Consider the following 17,631-nt stretch of genomic DNA (forward strand, 5'->3'; position numbering starts at 1 on the left):
ATTAGGCTTTCACATCCTTTTCGCTCTGTCTCTTTAGGACAAGAATTCTCAATTTTGGATGCACATCAACTGCAACTGTGGGGCTTCTTGTTATTGGTTTTATTTTCTTCTTCTGTAGGAGGGCACAGGCCCTACCCAACCCCAGGTTTAATTCTAATGTGGGGCCGCATTGAGGACCGCTGCTCTGCTTTGTTCAGTGAACTCCACTAAAATGTCCTTCCACCTCATTGAAGAATATCCACAGGGTTTTCTTAATAGCATACATAAGATCTTGCCCCTTTCTGTAACAAATGTTTAATTCTGAAAAGAATTTTCAAACAACTAGCTCTATGGACAGCTAGCTCATTCAGAGCTCCTTCATTTTTAAGCCTTTAACCACAGTTTTAAAGTTTAAATTCACACGTATCTTTTTATACTTTTTTAGATTTTTAAATGGCTTACACTTGGATTTTCCATTTCTCATCTTTCCCCCCTGGGAATGAAAATTTGACCAAAATGCTGAAATCTTAAAACTAAAGGAGATTAATTCAAATACCTGCAGAGGAGCTTCAGGATGCTTTTCCTTCAGCACTGGAGCAGCTGGAATTTCCTGGAGGGCTTTTGATGTCTTCCTTTTGGCTTTTTCCATCTGAACGTTGGTAAAGTAGTTGACAGCAGCAAACTCAATAAGGGCCGAAAATACAAAAGCAAAGCAGACAGCTATGAACCAATCCATGGCAGTCGCGTAGGACACTTTGGGCAAAGAATGCCGTGCACTGATGCTCAGTGTGGTCATGGTGAGGACTGTGGTTATTCCTTCAAAGCAAAAGAGCAATGAGACAAAATACTTTATGGTTACTTCTATGAAAAAAAAATTCGCCAAACAAAAAGACTTAGAAAATCGGTGGGATGGGATGACAAAGTTTATAATAACTCAAACCAAACCGTCCTTGATGTAAGATTTTAATCCTAGTGGTGCATTGAAAATAGCACAGGCTTTGGAGTGAGAGACAAATATGGTTCAAATCTAGCTCTTCTAACCATTTGCTCAGTGTGAAATGGATTAAGTTAGGAAAACTCACTGGGTTTCATTTGATGCCCACTTATTGGGTTTAATATGAAGATTAAAAGTATGTAAGGCACCTAATATACATTGGGTTAATATTAGGACCTGGGCCGATGTACTTGAGAAACAACACACACCTAACGGGAAGGGTGGATCTTGAAGAACTGGTTCTCAAGCAGAAGTGGGAAGGCAGGAATACTAAAAATTGAAGCATCAGAATTTCTGGAGTAGGCATGGCCCACTGCTGCTGAGAATCTTTACCAGAAAAAGCACAAGTTGTACATACTTATAATCTTCACCTGAATATTACCTATTGAATTAAAATAATAAATTTACTAGTTGTAAACTACCTTAATTTGTATAAAACAATAGAGGTTTGCTACTAAGAACTAGATTTCTACAACAATTTGGCATTAAAAAATATTGGACATCTACCATCCATCAGCTTATGGTTGGCAGGAAAATATTTGCAATAAGAATCGAGGTACTTCTCTTTCATCCATAGGCTTCTGAAGCATATAATCTCCAGAAGAACCTTCTCTTAGCCTGGAAGAAAAGTCAGTCCCTATTTTCAATGGAAAAATTCCATCTGCCACTGAAATTACAGAGAAAGACATTATTTAAGGATGCTAATATTTGTCCATTTCTGCATTTTTGTATCTCTGTGTATCTAATTCTTATTATCTAGTTACGCTTGAAAATTTATATGGAAATTCACTACAGCCATTGAAACGTATTCTATATAATGCCTTGGAAATCTGAACTGACATACCAGGTGTTTGGGGGTGATGATGACCATGACACTAATGATGATGAAGGCAGAAACTAAAAATTAACATCCATATCAATTTCTAGCTGAAAGCCAAATAATAGCTGTTAAACTCAAGAGATGGTGAGCCCCATGCAATAATAAAGGAATAATATTTTGATGTAGAAAGAAATAATATTATCTCCTCAACTCAGCACTTAATTATATTCTGCCTGTATTGTTCCCTAATTGTTCCATTTGTGAGAGCTTTGTTTCCAAAACTTGATTGAGCACGGATATCTTAAGGGCAGAATTGTCTAATGTTGCTTCAAGATCTACTATAATATTTCATATAATGCCAAGCACATGATAAATGCACAGTAAATAAAAATACATTTTTCAGCTCTTCGCTAATCCATTTTCTTTCCAGTCCCTTCTGATTTTTCAATGTTAAAACATAAAAAATTAGAGCAACTGTGTAGCTTATGAGCTATGGATCTTTCAAAAACATTCCATAAACTATACAGAGAGAGTTGATAATGTGGCTGTAAACCCTTTAAAAATTTATTTGTGATTTTTTCTTAGTATTATTAGTCTAAAAGAGTTTTTTTTTTTTTTTTTTTTTTTTTTTTTTGGTCTTTTTGCTATTTCTTTGGGCCGCTCCTGCGGCATATGGAGGTTCCCAGGCTAGGGGTCGAATCGGAGATGTAGCCACTGGCCTACACCACAGCCACAGCAACGCGGGATCTGAGCCGCATCTGCAACCTACACCACAGCTCACGGCAGTGCTGGATCGTTAACCCACTGAGCAAGGGCAGGGACCGAACCCGCAACCTCATGGTTCCTAGTCGGATTCGTTAACCACTGCACCACGACGGGAACTCCTAAAAGAGATTTTTAATGTGTTTATTCAGTCAAATATATAAATACCTAAATACTTATGAAAATGCAATACTGTGAATTTACTGCACTTTGTTTTGGAAAGAGACCTAGAGAATTTTAGTTCTCTATTTCATTTTATTTTTATTTTCAATTTTTTGTCTTTTTAGGGCCACACCTGCAGCATAGGGAGGTTCCCAGGCTAGGGGTCAAATCTGAGCTGTAGCTGCCGGCCTACACCACAGCTACAGCAACGCTGGATCTGAGCCGCGTCTGTGACCTACACCACAGCTCACGGCAACTCTGGATCCTTAACCCACTGAGCAAGGCCAGGGATAGAACCTGTATCCTCATGGATGCCAGTCAGATTCTTTTCCTCTGAGCCACAATGGGAACTCCTAGGTTTAAATCTGTTTTAAACTCCTCTGTTTTAAATCTCAGAAAAATGGCACCATTCCCATGTTCACTGTGAGATGTGTGAATGAACCCTAAATTAATTTTGAGAAATTGTAGTTACAAAATTTAAAGATAAATCAAAGTTTTTATTCTTATTCATAACAACCTGAGTTTAGTGGCCTATTAAGAATTCAAAAATGTTTTACAACTGTATTAGGTATATTTCCTCTAATAGCATAGACATGATGCTGAAAGCACTTGAAAATAAAATATGAAGAGTGCAGTCTAGATAAGAATACTACTCAGAACTCAGAAAATTTTACAGAGGCCATAACACGATAACTAGACAGGAAATTGAGACTCAAACATAAACAACGTAACATTCTTCATGTTGCTTTGAAACTTTTTTTTTTTTGGTAATAGAACAATTTCTCTTGAGGATCAGAAGTAGTGGTCTTCCTCTTTTCCTGCAGTATGAAAATAAATTCCATTATTAATGCCAAGTAAACAGAAGATTAATGTAATTATTGAGCTATGAATCCCAAAATTTCTTTCTCATTGTTAAGGAGAGTGGATCACCAGTTTTATGAATATGTTAACTGATGGAAGCATATCAGTGTAAAAATGCTGGGTATGTGTCAGCTCTCAACTTCTCTTTCACTGTTTAGGGTAAACTTGATTTTAAAGTTTGTAGAAGGGCCCTTCAGACATTATGGTTCATATTTTTTGACTGTTGGCAAAATTATAAAAATAACTGACATAAACAGTCAGCTAAGCATTTTGAAGTTGCCATCTCTTTAGATGTTAAAAAAGCTTCTCTGCCTGGAGTTCAAATTTAAGAAAGCACTAGCATAATAGGAATGGGTTTATTCTGCCCATTTTTATGTGGAGATTTTGGTTAAATAAATACCAACAGAATAGCAGATGCCAACCTTTCCGATAAGAAGCCATGCTTGCTTTGTATCTAGGAAGACAGTTGATCTGTTACATCTACCCCCAAAACACCTTAATAACCATGGAATTTTTTTTTTTTTGGCACATTCAAGTATTGATGCCAGCACCTGTTTTTAGAGTTCTGATTTGCACCATATTGGCTGGGCCAGGAGCCGGAAGAGGATGTATAAGAGTAGGCTAAGGCTCTACCCAAGAGTATATTTTTGGCTAATCACTCCTAGAAAATGAACTAGTAATGATGTAGATATGCCAGCTGGCATTTACCCAGATTTAATGTTTTACTATACTGGAATAATTAGAAAACTTAGAGGCATACAACTTTAGGGGTAGAAGGCCTTTCCAGAGAATTTAGCATAGTCTACTGTTCCTATTTACACTGGTTTTTGTTTGTTTGTTTGGTTGGTTTTTGCATGATCTCTGGTGACATCCCTGACCCAGCAACTTCTTTCCTTGAGTAGAGAGGAAAATGAGAGTTAGGAAAGATAGATATTAGCACCAAAATAATTTTTAACCTAAATCTCATATGACATAGATTGCAAATGCCCCCCAAATACTTAAAACTTAATTTCCTTATGAAAATACCATTGAAAGCCAAAACAATTTAATATTTACCATTCTGACACATCTTAGGTCTTAGAAGACTTAATTATTGGGCATAATTTCCCTGGTTAATCAATACCAATTATCTTGGCACATGAGCACAATGAGAAATAAGCATATGGAAAAAGCTACCCACAAAGTTTCTCGGCACACAATCATACATTTTCACTAAGCAGCTCTGGAATTCTGCATAAGCTCCCCCCACTGCCACACACACACACACACACACACACACACACGCACACACATGCACACACACACACGCATCCTCAGAACCCCCATGAAGATAGAATGGTGGAATAGAAATAAGAAAGTTCTCAAAGTTAGACAGAAATTGTCTTGGGTCTATCACTTAGACATAGGCCTTTATACAAGTTTCCTAATCTCTTTGAGTCTGCATCCTTATCCATATAAAATTAATAATGCCTACCTTGCTAAGTTATTGTGAAGATTAAAAAAGATGACCCCTATCAGTATATGGCAAATCTTATCATCATTATTAATGTTATTGGTATCCTTACCACATGCTACTTCATTTCCTTACAGTATCTTATCTGGATAGGAAATGTTGGGTGGGTAGAGCTGTAATCAATGCTCTCTCTCCCCATACTACTGAGAATTTCTATTATTTGGGGACAAATGAAACAGAACAGTGGCTACCAGTTTATAATCAACTAAGAAAGCATTCAAAGCATTCGAATCACAGTAACTATAAAACACAATAAACATTCACATTATAGCATCAAGTAATGATTCTCAAATGAGGTAGATGGGATTGTGACATACTATTTTTAGTGTCATTGATCATTATGACAGTACATGATGTAAAAATACTAAAAAGTTTTAAAGTATTTTAGTATTTAGTAAAGCTTAGTAAATTTACTAAAACTACAAAATTAATTACTAAATTAGTGAAAATACTAAAAATTTTAGTATTTTGTAAACTTTAGTAAAAAGACTAAAAATAGTATTTTTAGTGTGGTAGACATTGTTCCAAATGCTCTATCCAAATTAACTCATCGAATCTTCATAGTAATCTTATGCTGAAGGCTCAATGACTTAACCCATTGTGACACACGATGAAACAGGAAGAAATAACCCTTTGAAGGCTCAGGGCTAATAAGTGATAGACCACTGAGGACACCAAGAAGCCATTATGAGAATTTCTCTGAGGACTGGGGATGGGGTGAGAAGTTCCCTATCTCCAGTTCCTTCTCATCAGTATCCCTTCAGCCATTGTATGACAAGAGATATTACACCATAGCGTCTATTTGGCTTCCTACCAAATATAAAAAGCAAAGGGAAATTGGAATTTCTTGTGAGGCCATCCTCCCTTTCCAGAGCAGTTTCTACAATGTTCATTCTTATCCCACAACTGAATGCTTCTGCTACAGAGAATCACGAGAAAAAGAATAGAGAGGTATATTACCTTGAATAAATATCACTGTAACTAATTTTATTATTTCAAAGCATGACCTGCATAAGGCTTATTAACAGCTATAAAATTAAAACACATGTGTTCTGGACTTCTTATGGTTAAGAATATGATCTATAAGAAACTATTCACTATAAAAGCAAAAGGAACAACTATGTTGTATTCAGGAAAAAAAGATGTAGCTCAAATATAACAAATGAACTAATAAACTAAGCACATAATCCTTCCAATTCAATGCATTTAAGCTATTTGCATTTTGTTCCTCTTCATTAAAAGGCAAATTATTCTAAGGCTTTCATATTCATTCAGCCATGACTTTTATTTGTTTTATTTTAAGCTCCCAGTGCATTCCATTTTAACACCTAGATATGATTTTAATTCAATTACACAGCAATAAGCTAGAAACCAAGAATATCACCAAAAGTGAAATAACATTGAGATTCATACTTGATCTTCAACTGTCGGTTCTCAATAAAGGAAATCTGATGGGGTCCCAAAAGGAGGGAGGGGCTCCCCGTATCCTCTTAAGCTTTATTACTTTGTACCGGCTGATAAAAATGAAATCTAATGGGATTCTTTACTCAGCACAGCCTGATATATTACTGTTTAATATTTTCTTAGAAATGATATCTAAAGGGCAGTCCCATGAATCATGATCAAAATGTAATGTGGATAAAAATACCCCCAAAATGAATTATAATTACCAAATACAGTCCTAGCTGGAACTGATTCCTTATTTATCCAGAAGGAAACTTGAGAAAGAATTACTGTCATAATGCATGGAATGTATGTCTGAATCATAAAATAACCCATCTTCCGTCTGAGGTGGAAGTAAACTGTCATAACAATATATTCACCTGTGAATGAAACACAAGGAGAATGCGTTATGGTTCTGCAGGCAATTATTCAATGGCCTTATAATCATTTTTCAGACTAACAAACAATATTCTAAGCAAAGAAAGTATCTTCTGTGCATCACAACATGAACATTGAGAATTATGGAGTTCCCAACTAGGGTGGAAATGATTTTGAGCATCATCACACAGAAAAACATTTTTGTTGTATGTAGTAATTAAGCAATTGAATGAATTGGGCTATAACTTTTTAAAAAAATTCTTGCAGTGCTTTCTATTTTAAAGTTCTAACACTGTGAAAGAAACTAGCCTTCATTTTCAGCATTTCTGGAGAGCTTAATTTAGCCCTAACTTTTATGGAAAATACTAGAAAAATTTGAAAATACACACAATTTATATATGAAAAGAAAAAGCTTAGTTTCAGAAAGAAGTGAAATACATAAGGTATACATTACATACACATAAATGCTTAGGGAGAGGCTGCTGTACTTCCTTAGTTTTAGGAAAGAGCTTTATTTCTAAATGTGATATGTGTGAAGAACAACACAAAGAAATGCATTTAGCATAGAGCCATACATAACACCCCTGAGTTCAGGCATGTTTTATTGGTATTTAGACAAAAACTTTAAAAAATGAATAAGTAAATAAACTGTAATATTTCTGGTATCTTTTGATAATATTTTTAATGTTACATCTGAAAAGGACATATTAAGAAAGTTACTTAGGAAGCAGTAGCTCTATTCTCAGATTTTGAAGCCCAAGATTCAAAAGCCTCAAATCCTCCTAAAATATAGGTTTTTTTTGTTTGTTTTTTTTTTTTTTTTCTTTTTACAGCTGCACCTGCAGCATATGGAAGTTCCCAGGCTAGAGAATGAATCAGGGCTTCAGCTGAAGGCCTATGCCACAGCCACGACACAACGCCACATCTGAGCCATATCTGAAGCCTACAGGGCAGCTTGTGGCAACACCAGATCCTTATCCCACGGAGCAAGGCCGGGGATCTATCCTGTATCCTCATGGACACTATGTCGGATTCTTAATTTGCTGAGCCACAGCAGGAACTCCCAAAACACATTTGTAATCCCACTTGCTGGCTGGAAAATATTTTTTTCCTGGTGAGATGCATATGTAAGGAATAGTTTTAAAACAAGCAATAATCAGCTGTTTTTCCTCATCGAATATGATAAAAACTAAATCCTACCATTCCTCCCATTCACATTTCAAAAGCAAGTACAGACCAAGAATCATCACTAATTACCATCCATCTACTCCTATGACAAATTTCATTTATAGCCTTAATAGAATTTATAATTAAGCTTTATATTTTGCTTTGAAAAGAAGAGGAACAAACATTGGGGAAAAAAAAAAGATTTGGGGAAATCCAGCATCCAGAAATCAATGGTCAGATTTCCTGCCTCAGAATTCTATGGAAACTAGCTTTAATATATTTGATTCCTGATTTTTGTTTCTGAATAAGGAAGCCAACACACTTCTCACATCTTCCCAACTCAGAATTTATTTTAGACAAAAATAAGGTTTATATATTAAAAAAGAAATCCTGCACTGTGATTTATGCCTCAACTCCCTTTCTGGAAATTTTCTGTTGTCCCCTGAAAACACGAGAGATTTCAATAAACAAGCTAGGACAAAATCCCACAGCTCATGCCAAGTACCACATTGACTTGAATTGTTCAACATCTCACCCGTGATGGATTTGATAGTTTCACTTGATACAGTTTGCCCAATCAAGTCATATTGAACTAAGCTAGAAGACTCCTTTGGCACTTCCACTGATTTCTCAGGACCTTTTGTCCAGGTGTAGATCATCTCACTCTTTGGATAGGCATCTGGAGGAGAGCATAGAAATGGATGGAGTCAGTGCTCCTCTTCCATCAGCATTGATGGTCAATGATGAAGAAGATTGCACATGTCCAAGAAAGATGGAATAAATGAGAACAGTACTGATCATGATTTCTTCAACATGTTTACAATTGAGACACTTGTAGGAATTAAACAAGCAGTCTTGCAACTGGGCATATTCCTTGTTTATTACGCCAAAGCTTTGGAGGAGGAGAGACAAAACTAAGGCAACGCACTTGGATATGTTTCCATACCAATAAGATAAACAGTTGAAAAGCAGAAATAATAACCCCTCCACCACCACCGCAATGTCCTGTCAAAGGGCTACTCCTTTCCTTTCTAACTCACTTCCAGAACTTGACCAAGTGACTTCTTCCATCCTAGTGCAATTCTGCCAGTTAGACATGTACCAGATGCTGCCTATAACACTCCAACAACAAAAGTGGGAAAAACAAACCCTACTATTGGGAGAGCTCTCCGGGGGTCACCCATTTCAGACTCTGCCTCTGGGCAACACCCAGGCTGTTTGGGAACCATTCTGTGGGGACAACTGGCTATGCTGTTTGTAAAGCTCTCCAGGGGATGTACTTATACAACCAGTTCCACTACCTTTAAACTCTTACAATCAGAACATTTTCCCCTTCTGTCTTCAACAAATCCCTCCCAGCGGCAATTTAAGCCCATTTTCTATTATTCGGTGTTCAGTGCAAATGGAGACCAGCTGCTTGCTTACCAGTCTACCCAGAACAGATAGCTTGGCTCACACACAAATGAGTTCAAAAGAACCAAGATGAATTGTGTGCTACCCTCCACAAACCTTCCCAAAATGGCTAGAGCACAGCAGATCCTCAGTGAAAGTGTTTAATTCTGCAAAAAAGGAATTGATACCTGTGGAGACTATCTTTACAAATGACTTTGCAAAACAAAATATAAGACGTGTGTTGTCATTTAGCAGCATACAATTATGTGCCAAAGTTTATCTTCTTAAGTATATTCCTGTTTAATCATACTTTTAAAGTCCCAGAATGCTATGTTCCTGCCCATGATATTTTAAATCAGGTATCCTACTCATGGTTATCTTATAGCCTTTCCCCCCACCCTGTTTTTCTCGTATGAAATGTAAACATAGTTAAATGATATTTTTCTCCTTCCAGAGTGATTAAGAATACTTCTTTGCTAAGTATGATGGGCCTCTCTCTTTAATTCCCAACCTTGAATCATCAGCTCCAAGGGGTAATTTCTTTATGTTATACAAATCCTGATTGAGGACCAATGAGAAGAGTGCCTTCTATGAGAACTAGGCTGGGGGGCGAGGGGAGGGCAGGGTGATGGGTGGTCAAGGACTTTCCCTAGATTAGAGCTATCTTGGGTAAAATTTATACAGCACAAATAGTTTTAAATTCTGACTACAGTAAGTTTGCCCTTTCTGTCTACCTACTTTTCTGTTTTTATATTCCCTCATTAAATCACTGGCCAGGGAGCAAAGGATTCTCTCTAGCTTCAAGTTAGCCCAATTGAATATTGTGATTACTAAGGGTTATAAAAAGAATGGTGACTTAATGGAGTCTCATTAAGTTAAGCAATGAGCAAAGATAACAGCAGAAAACAATTTCACAATCAGTGCGACTAAGAATCTGAAGCAATAGTAAAAGTCAGTATCTATTTTCAGTAGATTCTGATTGAGTCAAATATTTGAGGCAGACATGAGAAAAGGCAATCACATTTTGCTCCCGTCTCTGAGAAAGGAGCTTGGGGAAAAGGAATTCCATAGTCCGTCCTACCCATTCATTTCATCCTCTTCCCTTCACCTCCACAATATATCCCAAATCCAGCTGTCTCACACTTCCCGGTACCATTCTAGTCTAAGCCACCACCCTCTTTGTACTAAGACATACAGCCTCTAGTCTTCTCTGCTTCTTCTCTTGCTTCCCTATAATCCATCCTCCATAGAAAAGCTGAAATGAAATTGTGAAATGTCAATCAAAGAATGCCATGCCCTTTAGTAAAACCTTCCAAAGATATCCCATGGCATTAGGAATAATATCCAAACTCCTTAATGTGATCTATAAGGCACTATATACTGTCTTGCTCTCTCTACATAGCAGACTGAACCTCCTACTCTTTAGTTGGGCTTTGGTCACTTTTGTCGTAACAGAGCTGCTTATTTTATTCTAACCTATGTCATGCCAGGAAGCCCTGAACATTCATCTATTCATGTCTGTCATAAAGGATTCTGCTTGTAACATAAACTGTTAAATTATGAAAACAAGAAAGTTATTTATACTTTCTATGTTACATCACCAACACTTGGAGTTTAGAGGTCCCTGAATTTTTCCATTGATCACCAACCTATGAATTATGAGTCAATTTACCTAGGCTATCTAGGTAGGCTAGGTAAGTAGAAATAGATTTTTTTTTGGGGGGGGAAGGGTTATTTTTACTTCTTTACTTAAATATATTAGATAATAAACAGTCTCCTAAAAGTCAAACTTTGGACAGTTGTTGTCATGGACAATGATTTTAATGTTGGACTATGGAAAATCATGGATGTATAAAAATATCGGCTTTCATGAAATAGTCATAAATTCTAACAACAGTTTTATTGTAACTTACAACTCCCAAATTTCAAAGGACATGCATGGCCATCCATGGGGAAATCCACCAATCTCATGGGACACTCTGCACTTATGGTGAGTCTATGATGGAAAAAGGCAATTAATCAAAATCGACACTTTAAAAATAATTTTACAGATCCCTCAATGAGGAAGAAGGAGGGAAGGAAGGAAAAAAGAGACAGGAAGGAAGAAGGGGAAAAAAGGAAAGGGAAGAGTTAAAAAAACAAAAAGGGAAACAGAAAAAAGAAAAAATGACTACCTCATTGTGTATAAAATAGTGCCATTTCTCATAATTCTAAAAAGCTTATTTGGAGCTGTCATATTATGTGAGACAGATTTCTTTCCATTCCTGAAGAAAGTATCAGGGGTCCATACTTTTGTTACCATCATATTATTCAATCTCAAAATTTCAATGGGGCCATCATATTTTAGTCTTTTGTCAATCCATGTCTGTCTGAAGAACACATCCATTGTGTATTCCTAAGGAAATTAGTTTCAGACATATTCAAATCACAGATGAGTATGCGTAAATATGCAGATAATGCATTAAATTCTAGCCTCTTTCCCACTCAAAAAAGAAATCCCCAAATAACAAATAGGAGCAGATTTAAAAAAAAAAAATCAGTGGAACAAAAAGATTCTCAACAATTAAAGGTCACTTTGCTGTATAGCAGAAATTGACTGAACACTGTAAATCAACTATAATGGAAAAAATAAAAATCTTAAAAAATAATAAAGTATGTCATATCTACCTTAATACCTTAATCTACATTTGTTAGATAAATACATTATCATACATATTAATCATTCAAGAATAATTACTGTAATTTAATAAAACTGCCAGCATCAGGTAATTACATTTGTACTTTGTTTTAAATCAAGTGACAAAATGAGTTGATGTGTAACCAATATCATTGCATAATTAATCATAAAATTGCAGGCAAAGACAAAGTAAAATGTGTAAGACAAAGTAAAATATGTAACAGAGAAATTTTATGTCCACATAATTTGTTAACATCTGCCTAGGGTCAAGGGAAAAAGGAAAGTAGTTTCTTTGACCTGGAAACTAAAAACATTTAATATTAGAGAGCACAACTGAATGGAAAAATTTATCCTGACCAGTGCTTGATGTTCTAAGCTCTTGAAGTGTGAGAAAGAGGGAAGTGGGGGGAGCAACTGGGCCAACAGGGAATTCAAAATGCAATTAGGACTACAAGATAGTTTTGGTACCAAAACTAATTACACTCTCTAATTTTCACCTCCTCAGTAAGTTCCAAAGTGGGGGAGGGAATACTACGTACAACATTTTACTATGGGGACTAGTAATAGAACGTTCTTTTCTTATTGAGAATGAATCCAACCCCCCCCCCAAAAAAATACTCAAATGTTAGAGCTGAAATGCAAATCCAATATCATACTTATAAACTTTTTAAGCTGTTCTTTGACTTTCTGGCTCTGTGACTGTCTGCAAAATAAATGTTAATTGCCCTCTTTTCTGCATGTTTTCTTCAAATCTAAAAAAGTACATTTAATTTCCCAAATACCTACCATTTCAACATCAGAAACAGGTCCAAAGCTAGTGACATATATATCGGTTTTTACTTCAGTAACAGGACCTAGTAAGTATGAAGTAAACAAGTGTGAAAATATTATCAATCTTATAGGCAAGATGGGTTTGATAATTAAAAAGTAAGGACAGATAGATGTATCATGTTTTTACAAGCATCTTGAATTTTCAGTGAGATAACGCATCTTTACAAAAAAATGTAGACAAAAGAACAATAAAACCAGAAAGCAATATTTACTTACAGGCAAAAAAGAAACCCCAATTACTTACCAGGAACCTTGTTTCTCCAAAGATACATCACCCCCAGGCACTGTTACAACAGCCAGTGCAGGGAACAAAAGCTTTTAGCTTTTGTGATTTTTTTATAGTCCATCATCAGATTGGCCTTTAGTAAAGAGGTGAGCTGTTAAAAAGAGGGAACTTAAACCACAAGAGTGAGGAGAAGAAAAAACCATAATGGCTGCAAGGAATGCATCTTTGGTGAGTTGAAGATATTGGTAAATAACTTAAACACAAAAATGATTCATGTCATCTTTCACGATAGGCAGACCATCCATTGGTCAGTAGAATCAAAGACAAACTCTCCTAAAAGTCAGACCTAGTTATGCTCTGCCACCTACTTGCTCTGTGACCTTGGGTGAGTTACTTTACTCTCAATAGCAGCAACCATACCTATCAGGCAAGACTGTTGATGATGATCAAAGGAAATTGCTCCTAAGAGACCCTGAACACAGTCACTCTCTCATGGGAGTTCTTATCAAGTTTTAGTTTCTCTTCCCTTCCCATGATGGCCCCTACTGAGATTCTTTCCTAACTAAGAATCTTGGCTAACTAAGACTGGTTCAGGAACAAGTATAGGAGTGTGTCTGGCAGAAGAGAAAGGTGGGAGCATCATGATAATGGGGCTGATACAGATTTTCAACAAAGGAAAACTGCTGCAATCTGGGTTTAGCACAATGCTTAAAACCAGAAATTCTGGCGTTCACATTTGGCTGTAACACTTTCTAACTGTATAATCTTGGTCAAGTCACATATCATCAGAGTTAAAGGTTTTAATGACTATTAACTGAAATAATACATGTAAATCACTTGTCCCAGTCTCCATAACATAACAGCATGCTCAATAATGATAAAAATATTATTATACATCACATCAACTTTTATTACTAGTAAAAAATTCTTACACTCTTGAGTATCATTTCTTAAGTGATGGTTTATAGCACTGTATGGCCAGAGGCTACACAGTCCATACTGGAAAGAATAACATCTGCTCTCCAGATAGACTATTTCTCTTGGATACTGGTTAGGCAACTGGACTTATGCCAAAAAAGACAAAGAACAATTGGAATAGCTTAGGTCTAAAGCTATCCTCATAAAAATATGAGACTATTTTTTGTTTCTATGTGGTGAAGACTGAGCCATAGAAAGAAAAACATTTTGAGGGAGAAAGCAAAAGTTTTTGAATATGTATCCTAAAAAAAAATTATTCTTTGGAAGTACAGTGAAAGGAAAAGTATAGATCACGTTGATCTGCCATGAGTTTTCATTTTTTAAAAATAACACTTTTGGAAAACAGAGAGAATAGGTGTGAGAAGTTAATTGAATTTTTATTTGAATGAGAAAAGGGAAAACAACAACTACAAAAATATGATCGTAATAAGCTTATCAAAACCAAAGTGTTCCAGAAATAGACAGGTAATCCAGGAAGTCAGTAAGGTGTTGAACCCTAGCAGATGGAGATTTCATTCTAAAAGTTTCCAAAATGGGAGAAATCACTCTCCTAGTTTCTTCAGGACAATTGCTAAAGTGTTGGAAACAAAACAAAACAAAACACTATTTTGGTGCAAGTCAGAGCAAGACGAGATAATACTCAGAACAATTAAGGTTGAGTAGGTCCTGACAAGAGGAACTGTTTGACAAGAATCTTCAGAATAAAATTAGGATACTTGTTCTCAAACTTTAATAGGGTCAGAATCACATGCTCTATGTTCAGCATCACGACCTCAGTATTTGTTTGTGAAATTATTCAGTATTTGCTTTATATGATTACAAAAATATCTTTGAGATTGAATGAGATCCTAAAAATATATATAATTGGTAGAGAAATTTCATTTGGGTATCCATTCTGTAAACATTTATTGAGTGAACATCCGCCGTTTGCCAGGTTCCATGCTGGGCCCTGGTGTTATGTGGTAAACAAAACTCACAGGTTCCCTGCCTCAGTGAATTAATGTGCTTTTGGGGGAGCCAAAGTATAAATAATAAAGAAAGAAATTAAATGGAAGAATGCTATTATTCATAAGAAACAAAACAGGCTGGTAATGGAGTGGGTCTGGAAAGCCCCTCTAGATTTTTTTGGCCACTATTCAAAGCAATGCCTTTTGAACTGAGATCTGAAGGAAGATCACGAGCCATTGAAAGAGCAGAGAGAATGCATTTCAGGTGAGGAAAACGTCAGGGGAAAAGCTCAGACAGAGCACCTCCTTCTCTGCCCATATTCTGAAAGTGGTATCTTTTAAGCAACATATGTATACAGTATGTAATGGTGACAGTTTTAAACTTGTAGAAGAACCAGTGAAAGAGGTTGGTATGGGCTCAAGTATGTTCCTTCTAAACTCATATATTAAAGTTCTAGCACCTGGTACTCGGAAAGTAATAATATTTTGAGGTAGGGTCTTAAAAGGGGGGATTAACTTAAAACAAAGTCACTAGAGAGACCCTATGCTAATACGACTGGTGCCCTAATAAGAAGACATTGGGACCCAGAAACACACAGAAGAAGAACAATGTAAAGACACAGAGAGAGGACAGCCATCTACAAGCCAAGGACAGAGAGCCTAGAAGAAATCAACCCTGCTGACACCTCGATCTTGGACTTCAAGTCTCTGGAAATATGAAAAAATAAACTTGCTATTACTTAAGCCACTCTGTGGTGCTTTGTTATGGCAGAAGCAAATGAATGCAGAGGTTAATCAGTTGTCCTGTGTTCTTTCCCCAAGTTTTCCCCAAGAAAAACGTTTTCCCTTGGATACTGGTTAGGCAATCAATTTAGGCAAAAAAAGACAAAGAACAATTGGAATAGCTTAATCCCCTAGGTCTAAAGTTATCTTCATAAAACCCCCTCTGATCTGCAGTCCAGCTCTGTCTCTGTTTATAGGTTATGGTGAGAAGTTTGATTTGTTACCCTTTAATCATTGGGAGACCACTAAAGATGTAAAGAAAATATATGATCTGAATTATCTATTTTACAAAATCCTACCAGCAGCTGTATGGATAGTGAATTACAGGGAGGCTAGAGGAGAAGAGCTGTTCTAAGAGGCTGATTGTTAGTCCAGGTAGGATGATGGTATCTTGGATTAGGGATATGCAGTGGAGGTGGAGAGGAGACAGATCAAGGTGCATGTATGTGTGGAACTGCTCACATGAAATAGGGTTTTTCCCAAAGAACAGTAAGTAGAGACACTACTACTATTGATTTAAGGCTTTCCATCTGCCAAGCAGGACGCCAAGCTCTTCCCATGGGCTATTTCATTCAATCTTCACAACACCCTCCAGGGGTGTATTTTACGAGAACTTTATGGATTTGGAAACTGAGCTCACACAAGTTCAATATACTCCAGAACCAGAATTACAACTCCTGCTTTTCTGTGGTCACACCTGAGGTATGGAAAGGTCCCAGGCCAGGGATTGAACTTGTGCCACAGGAGCAACTCTGAACCACAGCAGTATCAATGCTGGATCCTTAACCCACTAGGCCACCAGGGAACCCCCCCAACCCCTTGTATTACTCTAGATTTACATTCTAGATTTACCAAACTAATTACATCATTAAATTCTGTCAGCAATTAATTACATATAATTTTCTATCGAGTACATAATAGGCAATGCATATCTTTCCTGTTTTGTTTCATGAGTAGTTTCTCAACTATGTTCCTACAGCTCTTTCTCTGACTTTTCTCTTACTCTTATTACAGCCTGCTTGAATCTGTCTCGCCCTCCTTAACAGTGAAGACAAGACGAAATCTCAATCCTCTTGCAAATCCCAAATGAGCACAGTGCTTTACATATGCTAGGTGGTAAATAACGATGTGTTTGACTGAGTTCCTCATATTATTCCAGTAGTGGTTTTAAAATCACCCCAAAGGCAAAATTACTGGGACTCATTTGTTACATCAATTAGGCTAAAAATATTTCCCGATTAAAGTAGAATCCGTGTTTTATCTATATTTGCATCCTTTCCCCGAACAAATCCCAGGACATAAACATAATAGGTTTCCAATAAATCAGTTTTCAATGAGTAATGGTCGCTATGCAATTAAGAATAATTCTTAGAGACACTTCCTCTAACCCTGCTGTTTAGGATGTTCAAATCAACCTTTTCTAAGAGCATAATTACATAGAAACCAGATAATTTTGAGCTTGGAAGGACTTCTCATAATTTTATATTCATTTTTGTAACATGAGACAACTTTTATTTTAAAATCCTACTTTTTTGGTAATCGGGAAATAGTTTTTAACCCCCTCCTGCATAGAGTGGATAGTTCCTAAGGCAAAGTGATCTTCAACAGTCATTGAAAAAACAAAGAGCTAAAACCACCAAGATCAATTTCAGAGGAATACTCCCATCTTACTAATGAATATAACTTGCTTGGGAAGTGGAAAGGTAATTAACAATGTC

At 36.5% G+C, this 17,631-nt stretch overlaps 1 protein-coding gene across 7 annotated transcripts in view; it reads right to left on the reverse strand.

Annotated features, from left to right (window-relative positions):
* Window positions 1-17,631, reverse strand: part of GABRA4 (gamma-aminobutyric acid type A receptor subunit alpha4) — a 100,235-nt gene that overhangs the window by 38,343 nt on the left and 44,261 nt on the right. For 3 of the 7 annotated variants that reach the window (XM_003356906.5, XM_021101169.2, XM_084971948.1), the window contains 6 exons: window positions 12,935-13,002; window positions 11,646-11,866; window positions 11,385-11,467; window positions 8,615-8,758; window positions 6,762-6,914; window positions 536-795 (listed from right to left, as the gene is read on the reverse strand). In XM_003356906.5, coding sequence (XP_003356954.2) covers window positions 536-795; window positions 6,762-6,914; window positions 8,615-8,758; window positions 11,385-11,467; window positions 11,646-11,866; window positions 12,935-13,002 — 929 coding nt within the window. Of the gene's footprint in view, window positions 1-535; window positions 796-3,193; window positions 3,536-6,761; window positions 6,915-8,614; window positions 8,759-11,384; window positions 11,468-11,645; window positions 11,867-12,934; window positions 13,003-17,631 lie in introns of those variants that run through there. The other 4 variants (XM_084971947.1, XM_084971951.1, XM_084971950.1 and 1 more) reach the window with 3 other exon arrangements.

Source organism: Sus scrofa, chromosome 8, assembly GCF_054392235.1.
Source record: "Sus scrofa isolate SSC_HxYL_T2T_F1_AM1 chromosome 8, Sscrofa_HxYL_maternal_Yorkshire_Landrace_v2.0, whole genome shotgun sequence".
Lineage (NCBI taxonomy): Eukaryota > Metazoa > Chordata > Mammalia > Artiodactyla > Suidae > Sus > Sus scrofa.